General features: G+C 45.0%; 1 protein-coding gene across 5 annotated transcripts; it reads right to left on the bottom strand.

Moving 5' to 3' along the window:
* Nucleotides 1–26: 26 nt before the first annotated feature.
* SUMF1 (sulfatase modifying factor 1) lies at nucleotides 27–18,389 on the bottom strand. Of its 5 annotated transcripts, none has more exons than XM_078871478.1 (10): nucleotides 18,047–18,379; nucleotides 16,968–17,092; nucleotides 13,696–13,869; nucleotides 12,932–13,006; nucleotides 11,007–11,089; nucleotides 7,368–7,490; nucleotides 6,651–6,765; nucleotides 5,610–5,717; nucleotides 3,525–3,584; nucleotides 27–784 (listed from the first exon to the last, which is right to left on the bottom strand). In XM_078871478.1, exons 1-10 carry the CDS (start codon nucleotides 18,237–18,239, stop codon nucleotides 647–649), a joined length of 1,194 nt encoding a protein of 397 aa, XP_078727604.1. In that variant the 5' UTR covers nucleotides 18,240–18,379; the 3' UTR covers nucleotides 27–646. The 5 variants fall into 5 exon arrangements, with proteins under 5 accessions (XP_078727604.1, XP_078727603.1, XP_078727605.1 ...); XM_078871477.1 differs by having other exon boundaries at nucleotides 5,610–5,723; nucleotides 18,047–18,378; XM_078871479.1 differs by having other exon boundaries at nucleotides 647–784; nucleotides 5,610–5,723; nucleotides 6,635–6,765.
* Between the last annotated feature and the right edge of the window lie 1,510 nt (nucleotides 18,390–19,899).

Here is a 19,899-nt window from a genome sequence, read left to right on the forward strand (position 1 = left end):
CAGCCCCCCACCCCCCACATCACAGTTTACAAAAAAAAGAATTCGTTTTGCGAGCGGTCATGAATACATTTAACTTTGTTTGTATTTAGGTGAATACAGCTGCCTCTAGTGACAGCAGGGGGTCACGTGAATCTAATAAAAGGTATAAAGTATCAAAATATTCTTATACACGTCATTCAATGCAATTAATGTGAGCATAATAAATAATTTTTAATCAATTGATGCATGGTGACACGCTTACTAAATAGCATCCCTTTTTTTAGATCAAATCAACTGGACCATTTTTTCCAAAAAAGCGCTGATTAAAATATTAAAATCGATTAGACTATTCCTCGGTATGTACGTTAATTTGCAAGGTTTTATATAAATAAATCATGTTAAGTCTTCCCTTAGGTACATTTGCCATTAAAACAAAACGAATTTCACAAGACCTGTGAATGTTCATTCATATAAAAAGACTGAGTGCTGTAAATACATACGCAGTTGTTCCAGCTATGATGTTTGCCTATTTCACAACAAACAATTGTTAATACTGAGCAAAGATCACACCGTTCACCGTCTCTCATGGGATTCATATCCCAAGTAAAGTACCGATTTACAAATACCACGCACATTTTAGCATACATTTCGTGGTTTCTGAAACAGGCTAGAGTTCTTCCGAAGGTTCGGGCGACTTGGGGTTTGACTCCGGGTCATCGGCAGCGCACCTGAAGCCGAGGTTCGAGGCAGAACTGTCGGGTGTGTTCTGACTTCGCGCCGCACAGCGGTACCTGTGGCAGTACGACTGCAGATAGGGTGGGGGCACGTGGAGACACGCGGGGCGACGGTCAGAGTAATGCCGCCGAGCGGCAGCATGTTTGTCTTCTTGGTTCTTTCGGTAAAGTCACGTAGAATGGAAATAATAAAATAAAACATTCTAAAATTATTCTCACGACGTTTCGGCCACAACGCAAGCAGCCGTCCTCAGGTGAAGAACAGGTCTGTCGCTCGTTGCAAAGGTTCGTGGCCCGAGCCAGGTTACTACACCCGCAGCATTAACCAACAAATACAAACCACGTGCTTCTCAGTTAATGTTGAAGAGCACGCCGTGTGCGCCGGCGTTACGGACCAAATTAGAAAATTGCACGCAAATTTCTTAATGGGGTAAAACCACATAGCAATATCGCCCCCTACTGGCAGAATATATCCGTCTGAGAAACATAGCGCCTTCATGAGAGCATTGTACGATAAGAAAGTTGCAAACACCAGTCTAATGTTAATAATTAAACCAGTAAAGCCTCCTGGAGTCTCAAGGAACAAAGGTTCCTGATTTTTATAGGGAGTTCCTCCCTGATTGTCCAATTTTACGAATGTTTAACATGTGGAAGGAAAACTGTAGCAGCCGGGGAAAACACACGTGCACGAAAGCCGACACTCAGCACTGCCACCTCCTGGCCAACTTGCAGCCCCACGTCTTCTGCCCCTGGTGGTCACCCATCCAAGTGTAATGACAGCAGAGTCTACATGCGGTGTGAGTGGACTAGTGGCCACGGGAGGTAATGACACGGGAGCCAGCTTACAGTGGGAATGCATTAGTGGTCACGGGAGGTAATGGCAGCAGGGCTATCAGTTGTGAGTACAAAGGGACTGGTGGCTACGGGAATGATTGAGAAGGGAGCGTGGTCAAGTGACGGAAGAGGACGGTAGAGTCTGCTGGTGGAGCGAGCGTCCAGTCAGCGAGATGCGCTGGAGACTCGGGGCTGTTGCAGTCTCCACCTGTGTCAAGTGAACGTGTCTTCAATAAAGTGCCATCTCAAGATAAGTGTGTCAAATCGTCATTACACAAAGACTAACCAAGGCTCAACCTGCACAGCTCCAAGATCTCACGAGGTCGGACACATTTTTAAATCCTTTATATTAAGTTCGCTTGCTTGCTTAGGACCGTGCAAATCTTTCGGTCGTTTTTTAACCCACTTCCCGTGATCCAATCGAGCTGACATTTTCCACAGACTCGTTGTGCGTGACAATTAATGTTCGTGAAAATTGTTTTCCAAAATGTTACACTTTTTAGGACAAAAATATTATATTTAATTACCAATTGCTTAATGCTGCCATGCAATCATCTGACCCATAGGTGGCAGCCATCTCAAGCCAGAGGACGAGAGGACTCTAGCCGCCACGCATATAAAGGATTTATAGTGAGAAACTTTGTTTTTACGGGTTATACTTATTATGGCGATTTGTTTCGAGAATGCAGCAGAGATGAGTCATCCACAGCTATCACCAGCCATCTACGGCAACTGTAGTGGCTGCACGACCCATTTACTCATGGCGCTCGGTGGCTTTTGTCTAGCCATCAAAGGCGGTCACTGCATCGCCCGCTTTCAGCCACGCTTCTGCTGCCATCTGGAACGCTCTTCCTTCCGACATTAGACAGCCACTAGAGCCATGCACTATTAAATCAATCCTGCTAGTCGGAGGTGCGGGGGACGCAAAACAAAATAAACACAAAAGGCAGATCTAAAGAAAGCTAGATTTTAAAGTAATTTCTGTAGATCTGCTTTTTGTGTTTAGTTCGTTGTGCTTCCCCTGCGCCTCCAATAAGCAGGGTTGGCTTACGTGGTGACATTGTCCTAAAAAAGCAGCACGTTTAAAGAAAATGCACACAGCTCACGAAGAAATGTCAATAACTTAGGAGCAAAGCAGTGCACTAAAACTATTTCAAGACATATTAATAACACGCATTATTTTAGGTAGTTACAATTGTTATAATAGTATTTTTTTATGTATCTGCTGATGAGTTAACTGGTACTTCTGAAGTAGTTAAATTCTACAAAAGTGGCTTCGCAAAGTCCACATTTCAAAGTTTATTCTTTTTATTCTTCTATTACATCAAAAGGGAAAGGTCTCACACGATGCAACGCGAGCATGTCATGAAAATACTTCACCGTAATGATATACGTGGGAGAAATGTAAAGAGGTTTCAGGAATTGCCCATGCTAGAAAGATAGCAGTAACCCTGCACAGCTGATATAGAACAATGATATGACAGTTCTGCTATATGGTGCAGAGATGTGCGCACTAAGAAATGAAGACAGTGGCTGAGAAGACAGAGCTGAGAATGCTACGATGGATGTTGGTAATATTTCTCGGGGAAATTAGGTACAATAACGAAGTTGAAGCCTTAGCGGAGGTTACGATGAATTTTGAGAAGGTAAGGGAGGCAAGACTTAGGACGGTTTGGTGGAGATGTGTTGAGAAGAAACAAAGAAGATATCGATTGAAATCGCTATGGAGATGCAGGGCAGCAGGAACAGGGGGAGACTGAGGGTTAGGTGGGAGAATGCCATGGAGTGAAACACGAGGACAATGGATGTGACGAGAGAAGTGGTGAGGAATAGAAATGAACGGAGAAAGCAAATCCGAGCAATAATGGAATCTTTGGATTTGGGGAAAAAAAGGGCACACTAGGCCACATGTTTTTGTAAAATATAATAAGCAATGTAAGTACAGCAATATGCTAGTGATGTGTGGCCTGTTGTTACCTTATGACACATGTAAGAACCGCCCTTCTTCACTTTGTCCGAGCCAGTTTGAGGCCCCGTCTAAAATAAAATAACACAAACACATGAGAGGCCCTCGAAGGTGACTCGTGGCTTAAAATGAATCCATAATAGGATTTTTTTCTTTAATACATTTTTTTTAAATATATATACTGGTCACGAAAGCCTACGTATTAAACTGTAAATTAATCACCGGAACAAAAGATGTTTTGGTTGAGGAGTCACATAGCGTCGGAATGCAACCGCATCCCAATAAGTTCTACAAAACGGTGGACACGTGTGCACCACAGGGGAATAAATAAGGCGTATATAAAAACATTCAAGAGAAATGGAGAGACATCGGCAATGGAGAAAAGGGTCTTGAGCCTGGACTTACACAATGGGCAGGGAGTCGACAGTGTAAATGGCCAGTGGAATTAATTAAAGATGATGGGAACAGCAGTAGAGAGGGAGAGACCTCCCAGACAACCACAAGCACTTGGAAGAAATCTCTAGGTTTTCCAGCCTTTGCAGCAAGAAACTTGCTGCTTGAGGCGCTGGCAACTAAACTTAATTGAGTGCAGATTCTAAGAATTAATGCAAGCAGTACTTGTCATGTGATCGATTTAGATTATCAACAAGAGACCGCCATACATGTGGCTGCATAAAACCAAAATACGATATCTAAATGTAAGTCACATAAAATATACGGAACGCAAACACAGCCATTGCTTTCCTCGTACATAATTATACAATTAACCGTCGTTTTCAAGATGAACATAATGCTGAATTATTTAAAAACCCTCAATCGAATTTATTGTACAACTGTGCCATTTTTTTTACCCTTCAATACAATTTACATTTATCAGCCTAATGCGTGTGTGGTGGATGGCGATAATAGCGCCTGAAAGCCGTCCGATGTGCACATGAAATAATGATGAGCCACATTGATGAGTGTGACATTGTAACTCAATGATTTAAATAACCTGGGCCAAGGCAATAATTTCAAGTCGGGGGGGAAGGGGGGGAGTGCAAAAGATGCATAAAGAAGCCAAATATTTCCTGGAAATAATATCTATCTGGCAATAATGCCCTTAGCAGGAATAATATTGGACTATAGTTTGGTTCCTATTGCCAGAGGCGCAGCGGGGTTGGCATCTGGCCCTGGGAGAAGAAATGAAATGGGGACCCCCCCTGTCCAATTACCTCCCCCCCCCCCACCCAATCTACACAGTCTCAGTGCCTGGGCCCCCCCCCCCCCCCTCTGGCCCATGGGCCTCGGTGCAGTTGCACTGCCTGCACACTCAATAGCTACGCCGCCTCTGTCTGCTGCTACACAACAATTTCTGCAGCAAATTTCCAGAATGTGCCATCTGTTGGACGGGGAATGCTAAATATCTTGCAGAGTAGCGCGTTACGTGCTGTTCCTAAACCAACGCTCAACATTTAAGAACAGTTTGCAACTAAGTTGTAAATATTTAGTGACTCTCCCTGCGTGCCTATGTACCAGGCCTCTTTGCCAGGTACTGCATGTGAAGTGGCTCTCGCGTAATATATACGATTTCTCTTTTTTAATCTCAGAAGGCTACAAAAATGCATATATTCATTTGAATGTCAACCGTTTTCAAACAGCCTGAGAGATTTAAATACTTTCCTGACAAACTCTTGCGTGGCGAGTCAGGTATAGATACATGTACAGCCCTTTGGTCAATGTGCAGTTTGGGTCGTGGGGCCTGGTTGACCATATTTCAACAGGCTGGGAATAAAGGAAAAGCTTGAATCGGAATTAATTTTTAGGATAGGCATTGTAAACATCTGGTAACATTTCTGTCATAAGACCCTCCACCACCTCACATAGGCAAACAAATGTTAATTGTTGCGTGGATAAGCATTTAACACACCAAATATTATTATTTCAGCTCATCGGTAAGGTCAAGAACAACCCGGCCTGTTGCCTGTCGGGTGGAGGAGGGTCTTAGGCCAGGGTTCTGGCCAAGGTCATTACGTGGCCGAACCCAAAAACCTATTCTGTCCGCGAGCGCCTAACACGCGTTAAGTGAAAGAGACGACTGGACAGGCAAGGCATACGGGGTTGCTCTGCTCCTCGGCTGTGTGATGGACCGTCCACCAGTCCGACGTCCACTCCCACACGTTCCCGACCATGTTGTGAAGGCCGTACGCATTTGGAGGAAAAGCCTTCACCTTCGGACACAAAGCGACAGCCAAAGGAATCGACACAGACAAGACGGTTATACAGAATGTGTGTCTTCGGTTTGATCAGTAACTGTTACTGTAGTAGCAAAAGATTTAAAAGCTTATACATGTTTTTTTGTAAGTATACAAGTTTTATTTTAGTTTTCGTCTCCCTATTAAATTTCAATTGTGCTGTTGGCATCATGTCATGAAGCAGAAATTTCAAAAAGGAACTCTCACAGACAGTGGTGCCAATCCCTTTAAGGTTATAGGCTTTAATTAAAACTTCGGTAAAACGTTCGAAAAGCAATTTATTATTTTTCAATAAAAATTTTAAGGTCATTTTCAATTGTTTTGCTAATAACAGGCACATAGTGTGTTCGTCTTCACTACCAAATATACCTACACAGTGCATATACTGTATAAAGATTATTTTGCAGCTCTTTGTCAATCCACTGCTGGATAAAGGCCTCGTCACACTGTTTTCAGTCATGAGGGCTACTTGACCATAATTCACCATGCTGGTCAGTGCGGGTAGATGCACGTATGGAAGTATTTATATTGATGTACGAGTTCGTAGCGACTGTGCAATTGCGTGCACGTGTGCGCGCGAGGGCATGCGTGTGCGTGCATGTGCGTGCGTGTGTGCGTGCGAGGGCATGTGTGTGCGTGCGAGGGCATGCGTGTGCGTGCATGTGCGTGCGTGCGAGGGCATGTGTGTGCATGTGCGTACGAGGGCATGCGTGTGCGTGCGTGTGTGCGTGCGTGCGAGGGCATGTGTGTGGGTGCATGTGCGTGTGTGCGTGGGCATGTATGTGCGTGTGCGTGTGCGTGTGCGTGCAAGGGCATGTGTGTGAGTGTGCGTGCGAGGGCATGTGCGTGCGAGGGCATGTGTGTGCGCGCACGTGTGCTGCATATACATGCGCGGTCACGCACAGGTGCCGTGCCCGGGTACCCATCCTCCCCCGTGTCGCGAGTCGGGAAGTCTCCCTGCCACACGTTCATGTAGTGCTGCCCTCGCGGAGTCATCTTGTTCCCCCAGGGGAACAGCCTGTGCAACAATAAGCCACGGGGAAATAGAGAGAGAGAAAGAAAGTAGCTTTTCATGGCAAAGAAAGGAAACACTCCCTTGAATCTCTCTCTGTCCACTTTGGCAGCAGCAGTTTCCTGCATAATAATGCAACCATCCAGGGCACAAGTGTTTTCACGTCATATCTCTACCTCGGATGACAAAAAACTCCCGGTGTCTCATGGCAACAGGTTATGTTAACGGCAGTTCATAAATACTGCAAGACCATCAAATATTGCGATAAAACAGCTGTCACTTTCCGCATACCATTGCCATGCTTAATGCCTTTATAAGCCCCCGTAAAAATAAGCCCTAAAAGATTGTCCCTAAAGGATTTTAATTCCATGAACATTTCTTGTACTGCTATGATTTTTATAACATTTATTCCATGACGACGTACACAGCTATGGATGACTCATCCCTGCTACATTCTCAGACCATAGTACATATTATGACAACGATGTTGGGATGTATTGTGCCAATTACATTTCACAATTTACCACTTTCTCCAGGCCTCAATTACTCCCCCATTCAATTCAATTCACTTAACTCGTGTTGCATCTCACGACGATTGGCATCCTCACCTGTTCTCCAAGCCGCCCCTGCACGCATACTCCCACTCGGCCTCAGTTGGCAGGCGGCTGCCAGCCCACTTGCAGAAGGTGCTGGCGTCATTCCACGACACGTGCACCACAGGGTGGTCCATCCTGCAGCAGAGACAACACAGGAAGAAGCTTCAGCAGTGGCACGGTGACAAGCGTGGCTCATATCGACGCATTCCAACATTACCGCGTACTATATTTTCGAGGTTGTGCTGGATCGCTCTCCGATGTGTTATCAGGTTGTAAAAGCATGTTGTTTTGGCATTATGTCCGACATCATGTCTAACAACACTGTGTACAACCCGACAATACATCACGGAGCAAATGCCAATTTCTTAACATGTGCTGAACATGCAACAACCACCGCGGATTTTTGCTGTCACATTTCGTCTCGTGCCATGTACGGACCACGGTAATGCTTTTTGCATTCCGAAGGTTTTTTCCACTGGCATGGAAAAGGAAAGGTTATAACCGAAAATATAAGCGCCATATTTCCACACACATATATTACACGTGGAGGTGTGGGAGTGTTGGAGCGGTGGTGCAGTGTTCCGTACACTGAGCTATAAACTCGGTGACCAGTGTTAGATTCTCGGCCACCGCAAACTTTCTTAGGTTTTTTCGGTAAAGTCACGTAAGTAAAATTTTTATAACAAAAATAAATAATAAATAGAAGAAATAATAGAAATAAAATAATAAATCACGATGTTTCGGAGGCAACACAAGCTTCCGTCTTCAGGTGGAACCGTCACAGCACGATAGCTGTATCAAGTAAAGAGAAATCCCAAGAGACCCGACCTTATATATACTGGTTAAGGGGGGAGGAGCCAGGATGGGGAGAGGAGTTGTTGTGAGATGGTTAGTACGGCTGCTGCTGCTGGGACTGAGCCTTTGTCATGTAGATGGAAGAAGCAGAAAAGCAAGTCAGGACAAAGCAGCCCCTTGCTAACATTATTAGCGAGTGATATAACTGAACCAGTCCTGGGTGCCCCCAACATGACCAACTAGCACTGACCACCATGATGATGTATGGTCAATAAATTAAAAGACACAGATCCTCCATATAGCCTAAAAACAGACTGTTGGGGACAGTGCTGTTTGCGAGCAGCACCGATGAAGGCCAGCACGTCATGCGAGGCAATGGGTTGCCTGAACCATGCCTGGCCGCCTTCATCTCCCTCGTGACGATATTCACGCACACCACCGTTTGAGGTTGAGTCAATCGAGGGGAGGCCCAGGACCAGGTAAGATAATCGTCACTGGTGTTGGCCGTTGAGAGGGAATCGAACTCGGGCCGCTGGGTTCGTAGCGCAGCGCGCTAACCATTGCACTACCACTCCCCACGGTTAAACAACTCCCCGCCCCCCCCTCCAACACAGCCTTCATCCAGCATTGGAATGACAGATGGGTAAAAATGTGTTCTAATTCATTCTACGTAACTACTGATCCATATGCTGAGGTATACGAGCAGGCTTTGAAGTGATGAAATTATTTTCATTTGTACATCTCGTTTACAAGGTACAACGAAAAGCAACGATGACAAATTGTGTGGCTCCAGTGGAATCTAAAACCCCATGACCCCAACCCCTCCCTGGTTGCAGCTCAACCCACTGCCCCATTTCACACAGTATTAAAGTTGTGCCATGTGCCGAGATGTTGGGATTGTGGCAGTGTCACAGTCTAGCCCATTGGTTTAACGCTTCAAAACATCATGAAGGTCACTAACGAGAGGGGACACATTTGGGTCCATCCAGCTCATTAGGGCAGGAAACCGAACAAGCAGGAAGGCATCCAGAAACTGGCACCGACAATTGCCCAAGAGATGTGGTCTACCAGTAGGGGGGGGGGGGGAAATATTTGTGATAAACCCAATTGAGCAATTTCCAGACAATATTTCAAATCAGGCACATTTGGCCCATAACGCCGGCACACAATGATGGCTTAAACTTTCTAAAGATGTCACAGGATCTTTGAACGTCCACTGTGAAGCAGACGGTGCGTATCATATACGGACGATACACCTCCGGTATTAATCAGGGTGGCAGCTGGATTAGAACCGTGAACTTCTGCAACAAGTGACCGAACGTGCCACCGCTAGGCCACGTCACTTCACCCTCGAGTTAAACAGTGGTGGAAATTGTGTTTTTTGGTAAAACGGGCTTAACATATGAGAACCAGAAAAAGAAGTACAGTGGTAACGGTGCAGAGAAATACAAATGTAAATTGTCAGTGGTTTTTTTTCATTTTCCACTACCTGATTAATACTACTCCTTGGGTCTTTCGGTAAAGTCACGTAGATAGAAAAATAATAAATAAAAATCACGACGTTTCGATGGCAACACAAGCAAGCGTCTACAGGTGACAAAATACAGCAGGAGAACTGCTGAGGCAGGAGAAATATAGCCGATTATTCATCATCATATTTAAGAAACACTGTCTATAGAGAATACTGCTTTTCCATTATACAATGTAATTGAACTCACTTGGAGTAAAATAGCCTATCTGGGCCACTTTGGCTGAGACACATTACTTTGCAAAGTATAATTTATTTTATTAATGAGTGCAGTTAATAATTATGTAAGGCCTTGGGTAAATTAAGCTTTACAAAAGTTGCAATTTGTAAGAAATCCTGATGCTTGGCATGAACATTTCATTTCAAATATTTCAATTCTAAACAAATCCATATTTTTCTTTCCTTAATATCATTACACAAGGACATTAGACAGTGTGTTTTGTACATTAAGTACTCTTAGGGCTGCAGGTCAAAGATACTAATTAATCAGGGAGAAAACTAAGGGGAGGACTTGTCAACCCTCATAAAATGTCTACACACCTTACACACACAAAACTCAAGAGGTAGCCCCGAGGGTTTCAGCTACACAATTGGAACCTCATTTGTCAGCAAAAAATATAACATTTTTTTACCCTTCTATCTGGCAACAAAACTGACACCTTTTTTACAAGGAGTCATGTTTGCATAGACCACAATACCTGCAGCCATAATGCAAACAAAAAACATAACTCTGATAATGTTTGCATTATGGCTGCAGGTATTGTGGTCTATGCAAACATGATTCCTTGTAAAAAAAAGGTGTCAGTTTTGTTTCCAGATAGAAGGGTAAAAAACCAATTATCATATTTTTAACTGGCAAATGAGGTTCCAATGGTGTAAATGCTTAACCCGAGCTCTCATACTCAGATGGTGCATTGTCTTTGATTTGTGCACCTTTTGCGTCATCTGGTCCAACCCATGTGAGACTAGGCTCTAAGGAAAGCTGTCTCGGGTGTGGACCAATCAACTTCAAGGACAGTGCATATATTATCAGAGTTATGTTTTTTGTTTGCATTATGGCTGCAGGTATTGTGGTCTATGCAAACATGACTCCTTGTAAAAAAAAGGTGCCAGTTTTGTTGCCAGATAGAAGGGTAAAAAAACAATTATCAGGGTTTCAGCTCTCGCGAATTTAGCGAGATACTAGATGTCCCAGCGTTGCACGGCTCATGTGCGAGATAAGATTGTTAAAGTGAGGGATGGCATTGCCGAGGGGGGGGGGGAAGGCCTTCACTCAGCAGTGGAGAGACCACGGCTTATGAGGATGCCAGTGACGTCACGGTCGTTACCGGCCGGTGATGTTGGAGTCGGGTCCCTCTGGATGTCTCCAGTTGGCACCTTTCACTGGGAGCCACCAGGGAGCAGCAGCCACCTGAAAACATGGCAATGACTCATCACAGTGGCCCCCGTGTTGTCCCTTGTAATGTGCTGTCCCTTGTAATCGGCACACAAACTGCCGCATCGCATACGCACAATGGTTAAATACAACGCCTATTCATCTGCTTTGTTTACGTAATGTATGAAAATTGTCTGTCTACTCAGCATTTGACAATACGTTGATTCGTCGCTTAAAATCAGTTGTAATGATCGCGATACATGCATAGATCGGTTATTTTTCATTCGTATAGCATGCAATAGATTCATGTCATCCATGCCTTCACCACAATGTGAAACAAATAATATATTCTTGAATCCATTCGTGACCTCAAATCGTGACAATTCACCAAATAGCAGAAGGGACACATATTCACATGCCTAATTTCTGTCATGTGACGATCATGAATAGAAATGGCCAAACATCCCAGCATAGGACCCTTGAGAAAAAAACTTGAGATTCCTGCATTAAAAGGGGCATTATCATCAATGGGCAGTGGCTTGTTGCAGGAAATACCTAAGGCCATGTTTCAATGTCGGCCTCCCCAAGCCGTGTTGGTCATAGGGGTAATTTGACAATACATTATCATGCTGGTTGATGAAGGGTGGATCCAGAACCGGTTGAATATCAGACATCACTTGCTACTCAAGTTAGCTTTGGCTGGGAATCGAACTCAGGTCACCGGGTTCACAGCGCTGTACTGCAGTCACCACTGCAACCCCCACTGAAACCTTCCCTTATCTTATGGTTTAAATGACCAAGGATGAATGTTGCCTTGTATTGTTTCACGCAACTTTCAAAGAATCACAGGTCAAAAGCTCGTAGCCCTAATTATCTGCATACATATTACGTAATGCATTACGTAACTGGATAAAACCTCGATGTACAACTTTTCTTCCATGTAATTTACAGCACACTCTATTACCGGAAGGGGCCTTTGGATAAGTGCGAATTCATGCATCTGGCGTACTGAGATAAGCAGAGGTTAGCTGCGTTTTGGTTATTTATTTCATTCTTATCTTTGCACTGGTTCACCGCTTTATTATACTGCTTTGCAGCCAGCTGCAAAAACTAAACCACTCCAGGTAGAGAACAAGGTTTATCAAAGACATTATAATCGTATATTTTTCCTCAATGACAAGTTCATAACAGCTTTCTGCCACAGGATAACATTGATAAAGGTGAGTGCAGTAAGCGGTAAAATAATTGACATGCACAATATATGTTTGGCAGTTTAATGCAGAATTGTTATTGTGTTATATCTGGAAAATGCAGAGCACCACAAAAATGATATACATGCAGCAGCAAGGCATTTAAAGACACGTTGATGAAAATGTATTGTTACACTCACCCCAAGTAAATCGGATTGTGCGTATGAGAACCAATTTTTTTACAGATACTTTATTTTTGAGCTGATGAGTGAATGAAAAAAGAATATGCACAAAAGACAAACGATACAGAATAAAAGCGAGCCAGACTTTACGAATGAAACAAATCATATTTACGCTATTGACAATGAGACAGAGTACACACACGCACAGTATAAACTAGACACACTGCAAACAAAACAGGCAATACCAGACAGACAGAACAAATGAGACGGATGACACGTACAAGACAACACAAACTAGACACAATACAACAAAGGACAGACAGCACAATCAAGACAGACAACATCAACAAAACAAGGATATGAGAGGAGACAGACAAAACAGTACAGGCAGTGAAAACAAGGAAATGTGATTTTAAAAACATTAAATTCTTTACTCCAAACCCGAATTGCAACAAGTCATCGAATCACCGGGGTCGTGAATCGTTACACGCGTAGGAGCAACTTACCGCTTGCGTGATTTCGTCTCGAACAGTGTCGCTCAGCTTTCCCGACAGAACAAACGAGTCGCCGAAGCTCTCTGCCTGGCCATCCACAGTCAGACGAAGCAGAAGAGGCAATAACGTAAACCATTCATCACTGGGAGCTTGCAACAGTTTCCAACAACACACACAAAACACGTGTACAAAGCTCTCCGCCTTAGTGCCTGAAGCAAAACACCACGAGTAGTGACCCGAACAAGTGCATTGTCTTAGATCACCATCAAAATGTATTGTGTGACTAACTGATAGGCAACAGTGATGCAGAGACAGACAACCGTAGACTGGTTTCAATATTATTAGGACTCAGCATTACAGCAGTCACCATAGCTTACTGCTGCAAAGAACACCTCTGGGACCCATAGAGCTGTATGTGGAGTACCCATTTATACACTCTGGTGCTCATTAGCTTGGATAAGGTCAACAATATGTATGTTGAACTTCTTTCGCACCGTACGTAGCCAACAGTGCTAATTGGAGGTGCGGAGGAAGGACAACAAACTAAAAACACGAAAAGCAATCTTATACATCCGCCGTGCAGCATGCAGCACTGTGTACAATAAAGGCCACTGCGGGCAGCAATTATGGTTGAATATAGCGAGTAAGTGTAGCATCACCATGTACAATAAAGTTCACTGAAGATTACGAGTTCCACTGTGTGTGGCCAGTATCATGGCGACTAACAACGACCGCTATGTGTAGCAGTAGCAATAGCTGTGTGCAGAGAGCAGTACCTCCGTAACGTGCCCCGTTGCGGTCACAAATCTCTCAAAGTCAGCGTTGCTGACCTCGTGTGTGTGAGCGCGGAAGGCGCCCACTCGTACACGCCGAGCAGGGCCCTCGCCGTCCGGCACGATGATGGGTTCGTCTGTGCCCATGGTGAACGTCCCGCCGGGCACAGCCTTCATCTGGCACAACGAGCGAGACGAAAGATCTTCCTTGCTTAACCTGGCCCAAAGGCATATTGCATGTGGAACTGTGACATTGCGAGGCCATATCGACCAAGCACCTCCAATGAGCACGGCTGGCTACGTACGGTGCGAAAGAATTTCAACATGCATACAAGCATCGAAAAATATATACAAGCATTGTGTTTTTCTTTTCTTGTAATTTCCCTACAATGTGATCCCAACTGTGCTATCAGCATTACGTCACAAGACAACGTATCTATTCAGGTTTCTCGCAGCGTGGTGCAACCCTTCCTGTTAGAGAATGGCCCACAGAGGATGTCACAGAGCTCCCCCTCCTCGATCCCTTTAAGTGACCTCTGGTAAAAACAGCAGAGGGCAACATTTCCTCACCCACTCTGCATATGACAGTCCTATTCATTGCATGGCAGCAATATAAAACATTTAATTCTCAGTTTTAATGTAGCCAAATTGAGAGCAGAACAAAATGAAATGTAATATCAAGTCTTGTTCAAGTAGACATCACAACACCACTGCTGTGATCGCTTCAAGTGACCTCTGCTTGACACAGCAAAGGGCAAAACTTTCCCATCCACTGAGAATAATAATTCTCATATGGCAATGAAAATGATATATTTTTGTATTCCTAAAACTGGAATATAGCCAAAATTAACGAGAGAGACAAATTTCTCGCGTTTATTTTTTGTGCAGTGAACAAGCAAAGTCCATCAACTGACAACACTGGAGAACCCAGTTTAATCAGAAGCAGCTGTCAATATTCGAACACAGGGATCTCAGAGAAGCCAACTCGGTTCTCTAACCTCTGAGCCGCCCAGCCACTTTACGGTCCAACAAGTAAAATTTCCCCAAAGTACTTTTACAATTATAAACAACGGAAAGGGACCCAAAGTGGGCAGGAAGGGCAGCAGCCTTCCCCTCCACAAACGTTTGGACACTGTGGGCAAACCGTATGCCTCACCTCCTTAGTTAATAGACTTCATGTCCTCCCATGGCTAATTGACATGGCCTCCATGGTTACTTGTCCACGAAACTCCAACATCATTCCCATGCACCTGTATTTGGGTAGGTTGACCTGGTTTCATGAATGTTTACGTAAGCTCATGATGCAAACATCTGAAGTACTATTTTCCCAGCAGATGCTAGGTATGGACAGCGGCCTCCCTTGGTCCCACCAGACACCCAAATGTATTACTCAAGCGATGTGATGATTAAGAAAATCAGTGCTCATTTAATGCAGCTCCATATTGATGACGGGCTGTAATTTATTAGGCTAATGGGTCTATAATTCTCCGAGTAATTATGTCCATTTTGAATAGAAGAATTATTGCGGCATCTTTCCGTAATTGAAGTACTGTACATTGCTGTGTTTATACTCTCTGAATAGGTAGACTCATTTTATTCCAACAATTATCGTATCACAGGACTGCGACAGACAGCAGCAGCTTCGGGAGATCCTCATCCAGCAGTAGATTATGATGGTGTTGTAGCTGGTGTACAAAATGCATCACTATCAAGCCTAATTAGGACGGTATTGTATTGTGTTATTTGGCTATAACTTTGTTTAATGAGCGTTTAGCATGTGAGAGGAAACCGGAGGACTGAAGTGAAACCAACCGTGCATGAGGATGTAACGCTCAAAAGGTGCGCAGACGTGTATCTGTATACAATAAATTAGTGGCGTGACCTCTTTTGGTCAATTTACTAATTTTATTCCAATTATGCTAAATATTATGTCACAGGATTAAACATCTACTTAGAACGGTCAGATCACCTCATGTTAGAAAATGTTAACTTCTGAGATACCTTCAAGTGAGCTATTATCCTAAAACTAGGGGGCACTACACACTCCTACATGTCCTGCAATAGAGGCACATTTGTTACCTGTTAGTGAAATATAACTTTTCCATCTCAGAACTGCAATATTTCCAATTTAAGCGATAATCCAAGATTGATGTTGTGTATTTTTGTGCAGTTCTTACTCACTGGACACAGACCAAGCTCTGTAAATTATGGTATCACTATTTGTGAAGTGCCTTTTGGTATGTTTTTCTCCATTGTCGTCTCAATAGCAGGATCAATGTTAAACCACGAAATGAAGAACCATTCCGACCTTGGGCAGAGCAGCTCAACTCCCGTGTTTGAAAACTGCCCACGGAAGTGGAAATCAGTTACCTACAAGATTGTTTCAAGTGACCTGGTCAAACTGGTATTTTAATTTACATCATTAGACCTCATTTGCCAGTACCAAAATATAATAATAGGGGCTTTTCCCCTTTTTTCTAGCAACAAAACTGAAACCTTTTTACACGGAATCATGTGTGCATTAACCACACTACTTGTGGTCAAAATGCAAACAAAAACACACTGATAATACTGTATATGCATTGTCCTTGAAACTGATTGGTCCACACCAGAGATGGCTTTTTTTTGCCTCGTCTCAATTGGTGCTAGACCAGAGGACGCCAAAAGGCGTACAGCTCAAAGACAATGCCACTATCAAAGTAATGAGGGCTCGGGGTAAGCATCTACATCATTAGACCTCCTTTGCCAGTACCAAAATATAATAATAGGGGTTTTTCCCTTTTATTCTGGCAACAAAACTGAAACCTTTTTACAAGGAATCATGTCTGCATTAACCACAATACTTGTGCTTAAAATGCAAACAAAAAACACACTGATAATATATGCATTGTCCTTGAAACTGATTGATCCACACCAGCGACAGCTTTCTTTTGAGCCTTAGTTGTTTACATTTAAATTATCGGGAAGAAACCATCACCTATCTTTTAAATCTATATTAAAAAAAATCATTTATGTATAACTTATTTTTGCATGCAGCTTGTTGTCCTTCCCTCGATTAGCATGGTTGGTTACATACGGTGCGTGAAACAAAGTCAACGTACATCCATAACCATACTTGATAATCCTGTTTAAAGCATCGGCAGAAGCGTGGATTCAAACGCAGGATCTCGGCGTTGCCAGCTCAGGAATGTAACCTGTTTAGCCACTCAGCCACCTCTGTGCAGCGATTCAACATTAACCGTATGAACACAAGAGTGGTCATCTTGGTCACGTACGGCGCTCTGGTCATAAGCTGTGTTGGCGCTCTCAGAGTACTTGAAAACCGCATCCTTTGCCCCATCCAGGTTGGATTTCGGGTACCCTGGGTCCCTGAGCATGGGGTCCACGGAGGACACAGGATCTGGAAAGAGACACAGGGACGAGGGGGGTCTGGGTGAGACACGGTTGTTCCAGATGAGACATTCGGTTACGAGACACGCGGTCTGGAAATGCGAGGGGGGTTATGAGAAGACACGGGGTCGTCAGGATATGAGACACTGACTGAAATGCAGGTGGGACAGTGGGGGGGGGGGGGGTCTTGAAGAAGAAACGGAGTCTGGTGCACTGGGTCAGAGACACGTGGGGGTCTGAGACACGTGGGGGTCTGAGACACGTGGGGGTCTGAGACACGGGGGGTCTGAGACACTGGGGGTCTGAGACACTGGGGGTCTGAGACACTGGGGGTCTGAGACACGTGGGGGTCTGAGACACGTGGGGGTCTGAGACACGTGGGGGTCTGAGACACGTGGGGGTCTGAGACACTGGGGGTCTGAGACACTGGGGGTCTGAGACACTGGGAGTCTGAGACACTGGGGGTCTGAGACACTGGGGGTCTGAGACACTGGGGGTCTGAGACACGTGGGGGTCTGAGACACGTGGGGGTCTGAGACACTGGGGGTCTGAGACACTGGGGGTCTGAGACACTGGGGGTCTGAGACACTGGGGGTCTGAGACACGGGGTCAGAGACACGGGGGGTCTGAGACACTGGGGGTCAGAGACACGGGGTCAGAGGGAGACACGCTGAGAGACGGCGTTTGGAACACTCACGGGGGTGATGGGGAGACACGGAAACTTGAGCGACGGCACTGGGCAACACATGGGGTCAGAAGGGGACACGGGTTTCAAATAACACTCAAAACTGTGAAAAGCAGTCTCTGAGCATACGCAAATAAACCTCCAGCAGTTCCAGAAGAAGTTCATGGTGGGTCCTTTCGTCTTGGGCAGGTTTTTCGGGGCCCTGCACGATTATCCTGTCGTGTTGGCTCCTGTATTTCTATAATCTTTCGCATCATTCCCCCTCCTCCCTCCCTTCACCTGCCGCACTTGCCGCTCGGCTCTGAGCTCCGCATCCGCAGCCTGGGCCCGGCTCCTCTGCCTGGGCAGTCGTCGTCCCCGTCTCTAGCAGCAGCAGCAACAGCAGCAGCAGCAACAGCAGCAAGCGACTGAAGCAGGAACGCCAGCGGCGGCTGCGACGACGGCCGTCGTCGTCGGAGACGCACGCCGCCATGGCTCCTGTCCAAGCCCAAGAAGCCGAAACGTTGTTCGGCCGCAACCCCACGTGACCCCGGCCCCCGCCGTGGAAGCCCAAGAAACCGGCTGTGCCGAGCGCGACGCCACGTGACCCGTCAGCTGATCAGCGCACGCGCGCGCGACCGCGTGGAATGCGGAACGCGCACGCGCGTGCGCGCCCCCATTGCAGTGGTCTGCACCGAGCGTCGAATGCGAACGCACTGTGCGCGATAGGGTTTTGTTTAACGGGGGGGGGGCGTCCATAAATGACGTCACGCGATTTTGGACGGTTTTTGACCCCCCCCCCTTCTTGTCGTCACACGGCGTCACAAAAGTCAGACCCCCCCCTCTTCAAATATGACGTCACAAAGCTCTGCCCCCCCCCAAAACCATATTTTCATTTTTTTAATTAAACATGCTTCGAATCGCTTTAAACTATTGCCATTGTAGTGCGTATTTAATGTGGCGCTGCACTCTGATGTTGTAGGAGTGTTGTTATAACAATTAGTGCTGTTATAACAATTCTATATTTATTTAAAGTTGCGCATTTTGATGTGACGTCACATTTCTCATCCCCCCCTCCCCTCGTCACACATCGTCACAAATGTCTGACCCCCCCCCACCCCCCTAGGTGCGTGACGTCATTTATGGACGGCCCCCAAAATGTGTATGCATTGCTCATTTGTGCATTTTTGATGCATGTATGTTGCGTGTTTTTTTGTTGTTGTGATTAAAAATATATATATATATATAATTTGCTAAACAACTGCAGTTTTGATCAATCAGCAGATCATGAGTGATAGGTACTACAGTACTGTATTCTCTCTACGGATCTACTTTGCACTTGGAATGAAACGATGAATCGATTGTTGGGAGCGTATTAACACCGAATACAGAATTATACAATAACGTATCGTTATCATAAGCCTTCGTAAATATACTGCAGGATGAAGACATCGCCAAACCGCCTACATCTCCTGATTGTGCGATTTCATTAATCCACCTAACGTGCACATCAGCTGATTTCATCGCTCCATCTCATCTGTGAATGTACTTTCGGACACGTTCCGTTCCTCGGCAGCCACTCCGTTATTATTCTTGACCATCTATCATCCCTTCAAGTGATGTGGCTTGCCCAATCACAACAACTTCTGTATCGTCTACACATAAAAGAGAGGGAAAAAAACAAGTCGAATACATTTTTACGACCACATTGCATAGAATCTCGCGTGCAAATCACGACAATTGTATCTTCTTGTATGCAAATGTCATGCAAATCAAAAACACGTGTCACAATTAAGGCAAATGCAACAGAACAAGAAACGATACACCCACCCACAGACTAGACGAGATATTGCAATAATCGATCATCGAATCGAATGTTGACATCGAATCGTGAATAACCGGTGGCTTGGGGGTGTGGTGCATGCCATAGCTGCTACAACATTCTTAGCACAATCACATGTGTCTGAATTGCGTCATGTGAATCCATCACTGCAACGTTTGACATTTACAGTGTAGAGTATGACATTTCGCCTAACCTTAGGGGCCGTCCATAAATGACGTCACGCACCTGGGGGGGGGGGTCAGACATGTGTGACGATGTGTAACGAGGGGGGGGGGGTGAGAAATGTGTCGTCACATCAAAATGCGCAACT

The sequence above is a fragment of the Lampetra fluviatilis genome, chromosome 32 (genome assembly GCF_964198595.1).
Source record: "Lampetra fluviatilis chromosome 32, kcLamFluv1.1, whole genome shotgun sequence".
Classification (NCBI taxonomy): Eukaryota; Metazoa; Chordata; class Hyperoartia; order Petromyzontiformes; family Petromyzontidae; genus Lampetra; species Lampetra fluviatilis.

What these genes read in the sequence shown, in the direction of transcription:
- SUMF1 (XM_078871475.1), bottom strand. Translation starts at nt 18,239, where the DNA reads ATGGCGGCGTGCGTCTCCGACGACGACGGCCGTCGTCGCAGCCGCCGC. An exon ending in CCGAGCGGCAAGTGCGGCAG is followed by an intron (nt 17,093 to 18,046) that starts GTGAAGGGAGGG and finishes GTCTCTTTCCAG; the next exon opens with ATCCTGTGTCCTCCGTGGAC. An exon ending in CAACGGGGCACGTTACGGAG is followed by an intron (nt 13,007 to 13,695) that starts GTACTGCTCTCT and finishes GTGGATGGCCAG; the next exon opens with GCAGAGAGCTTCGGCGACTC.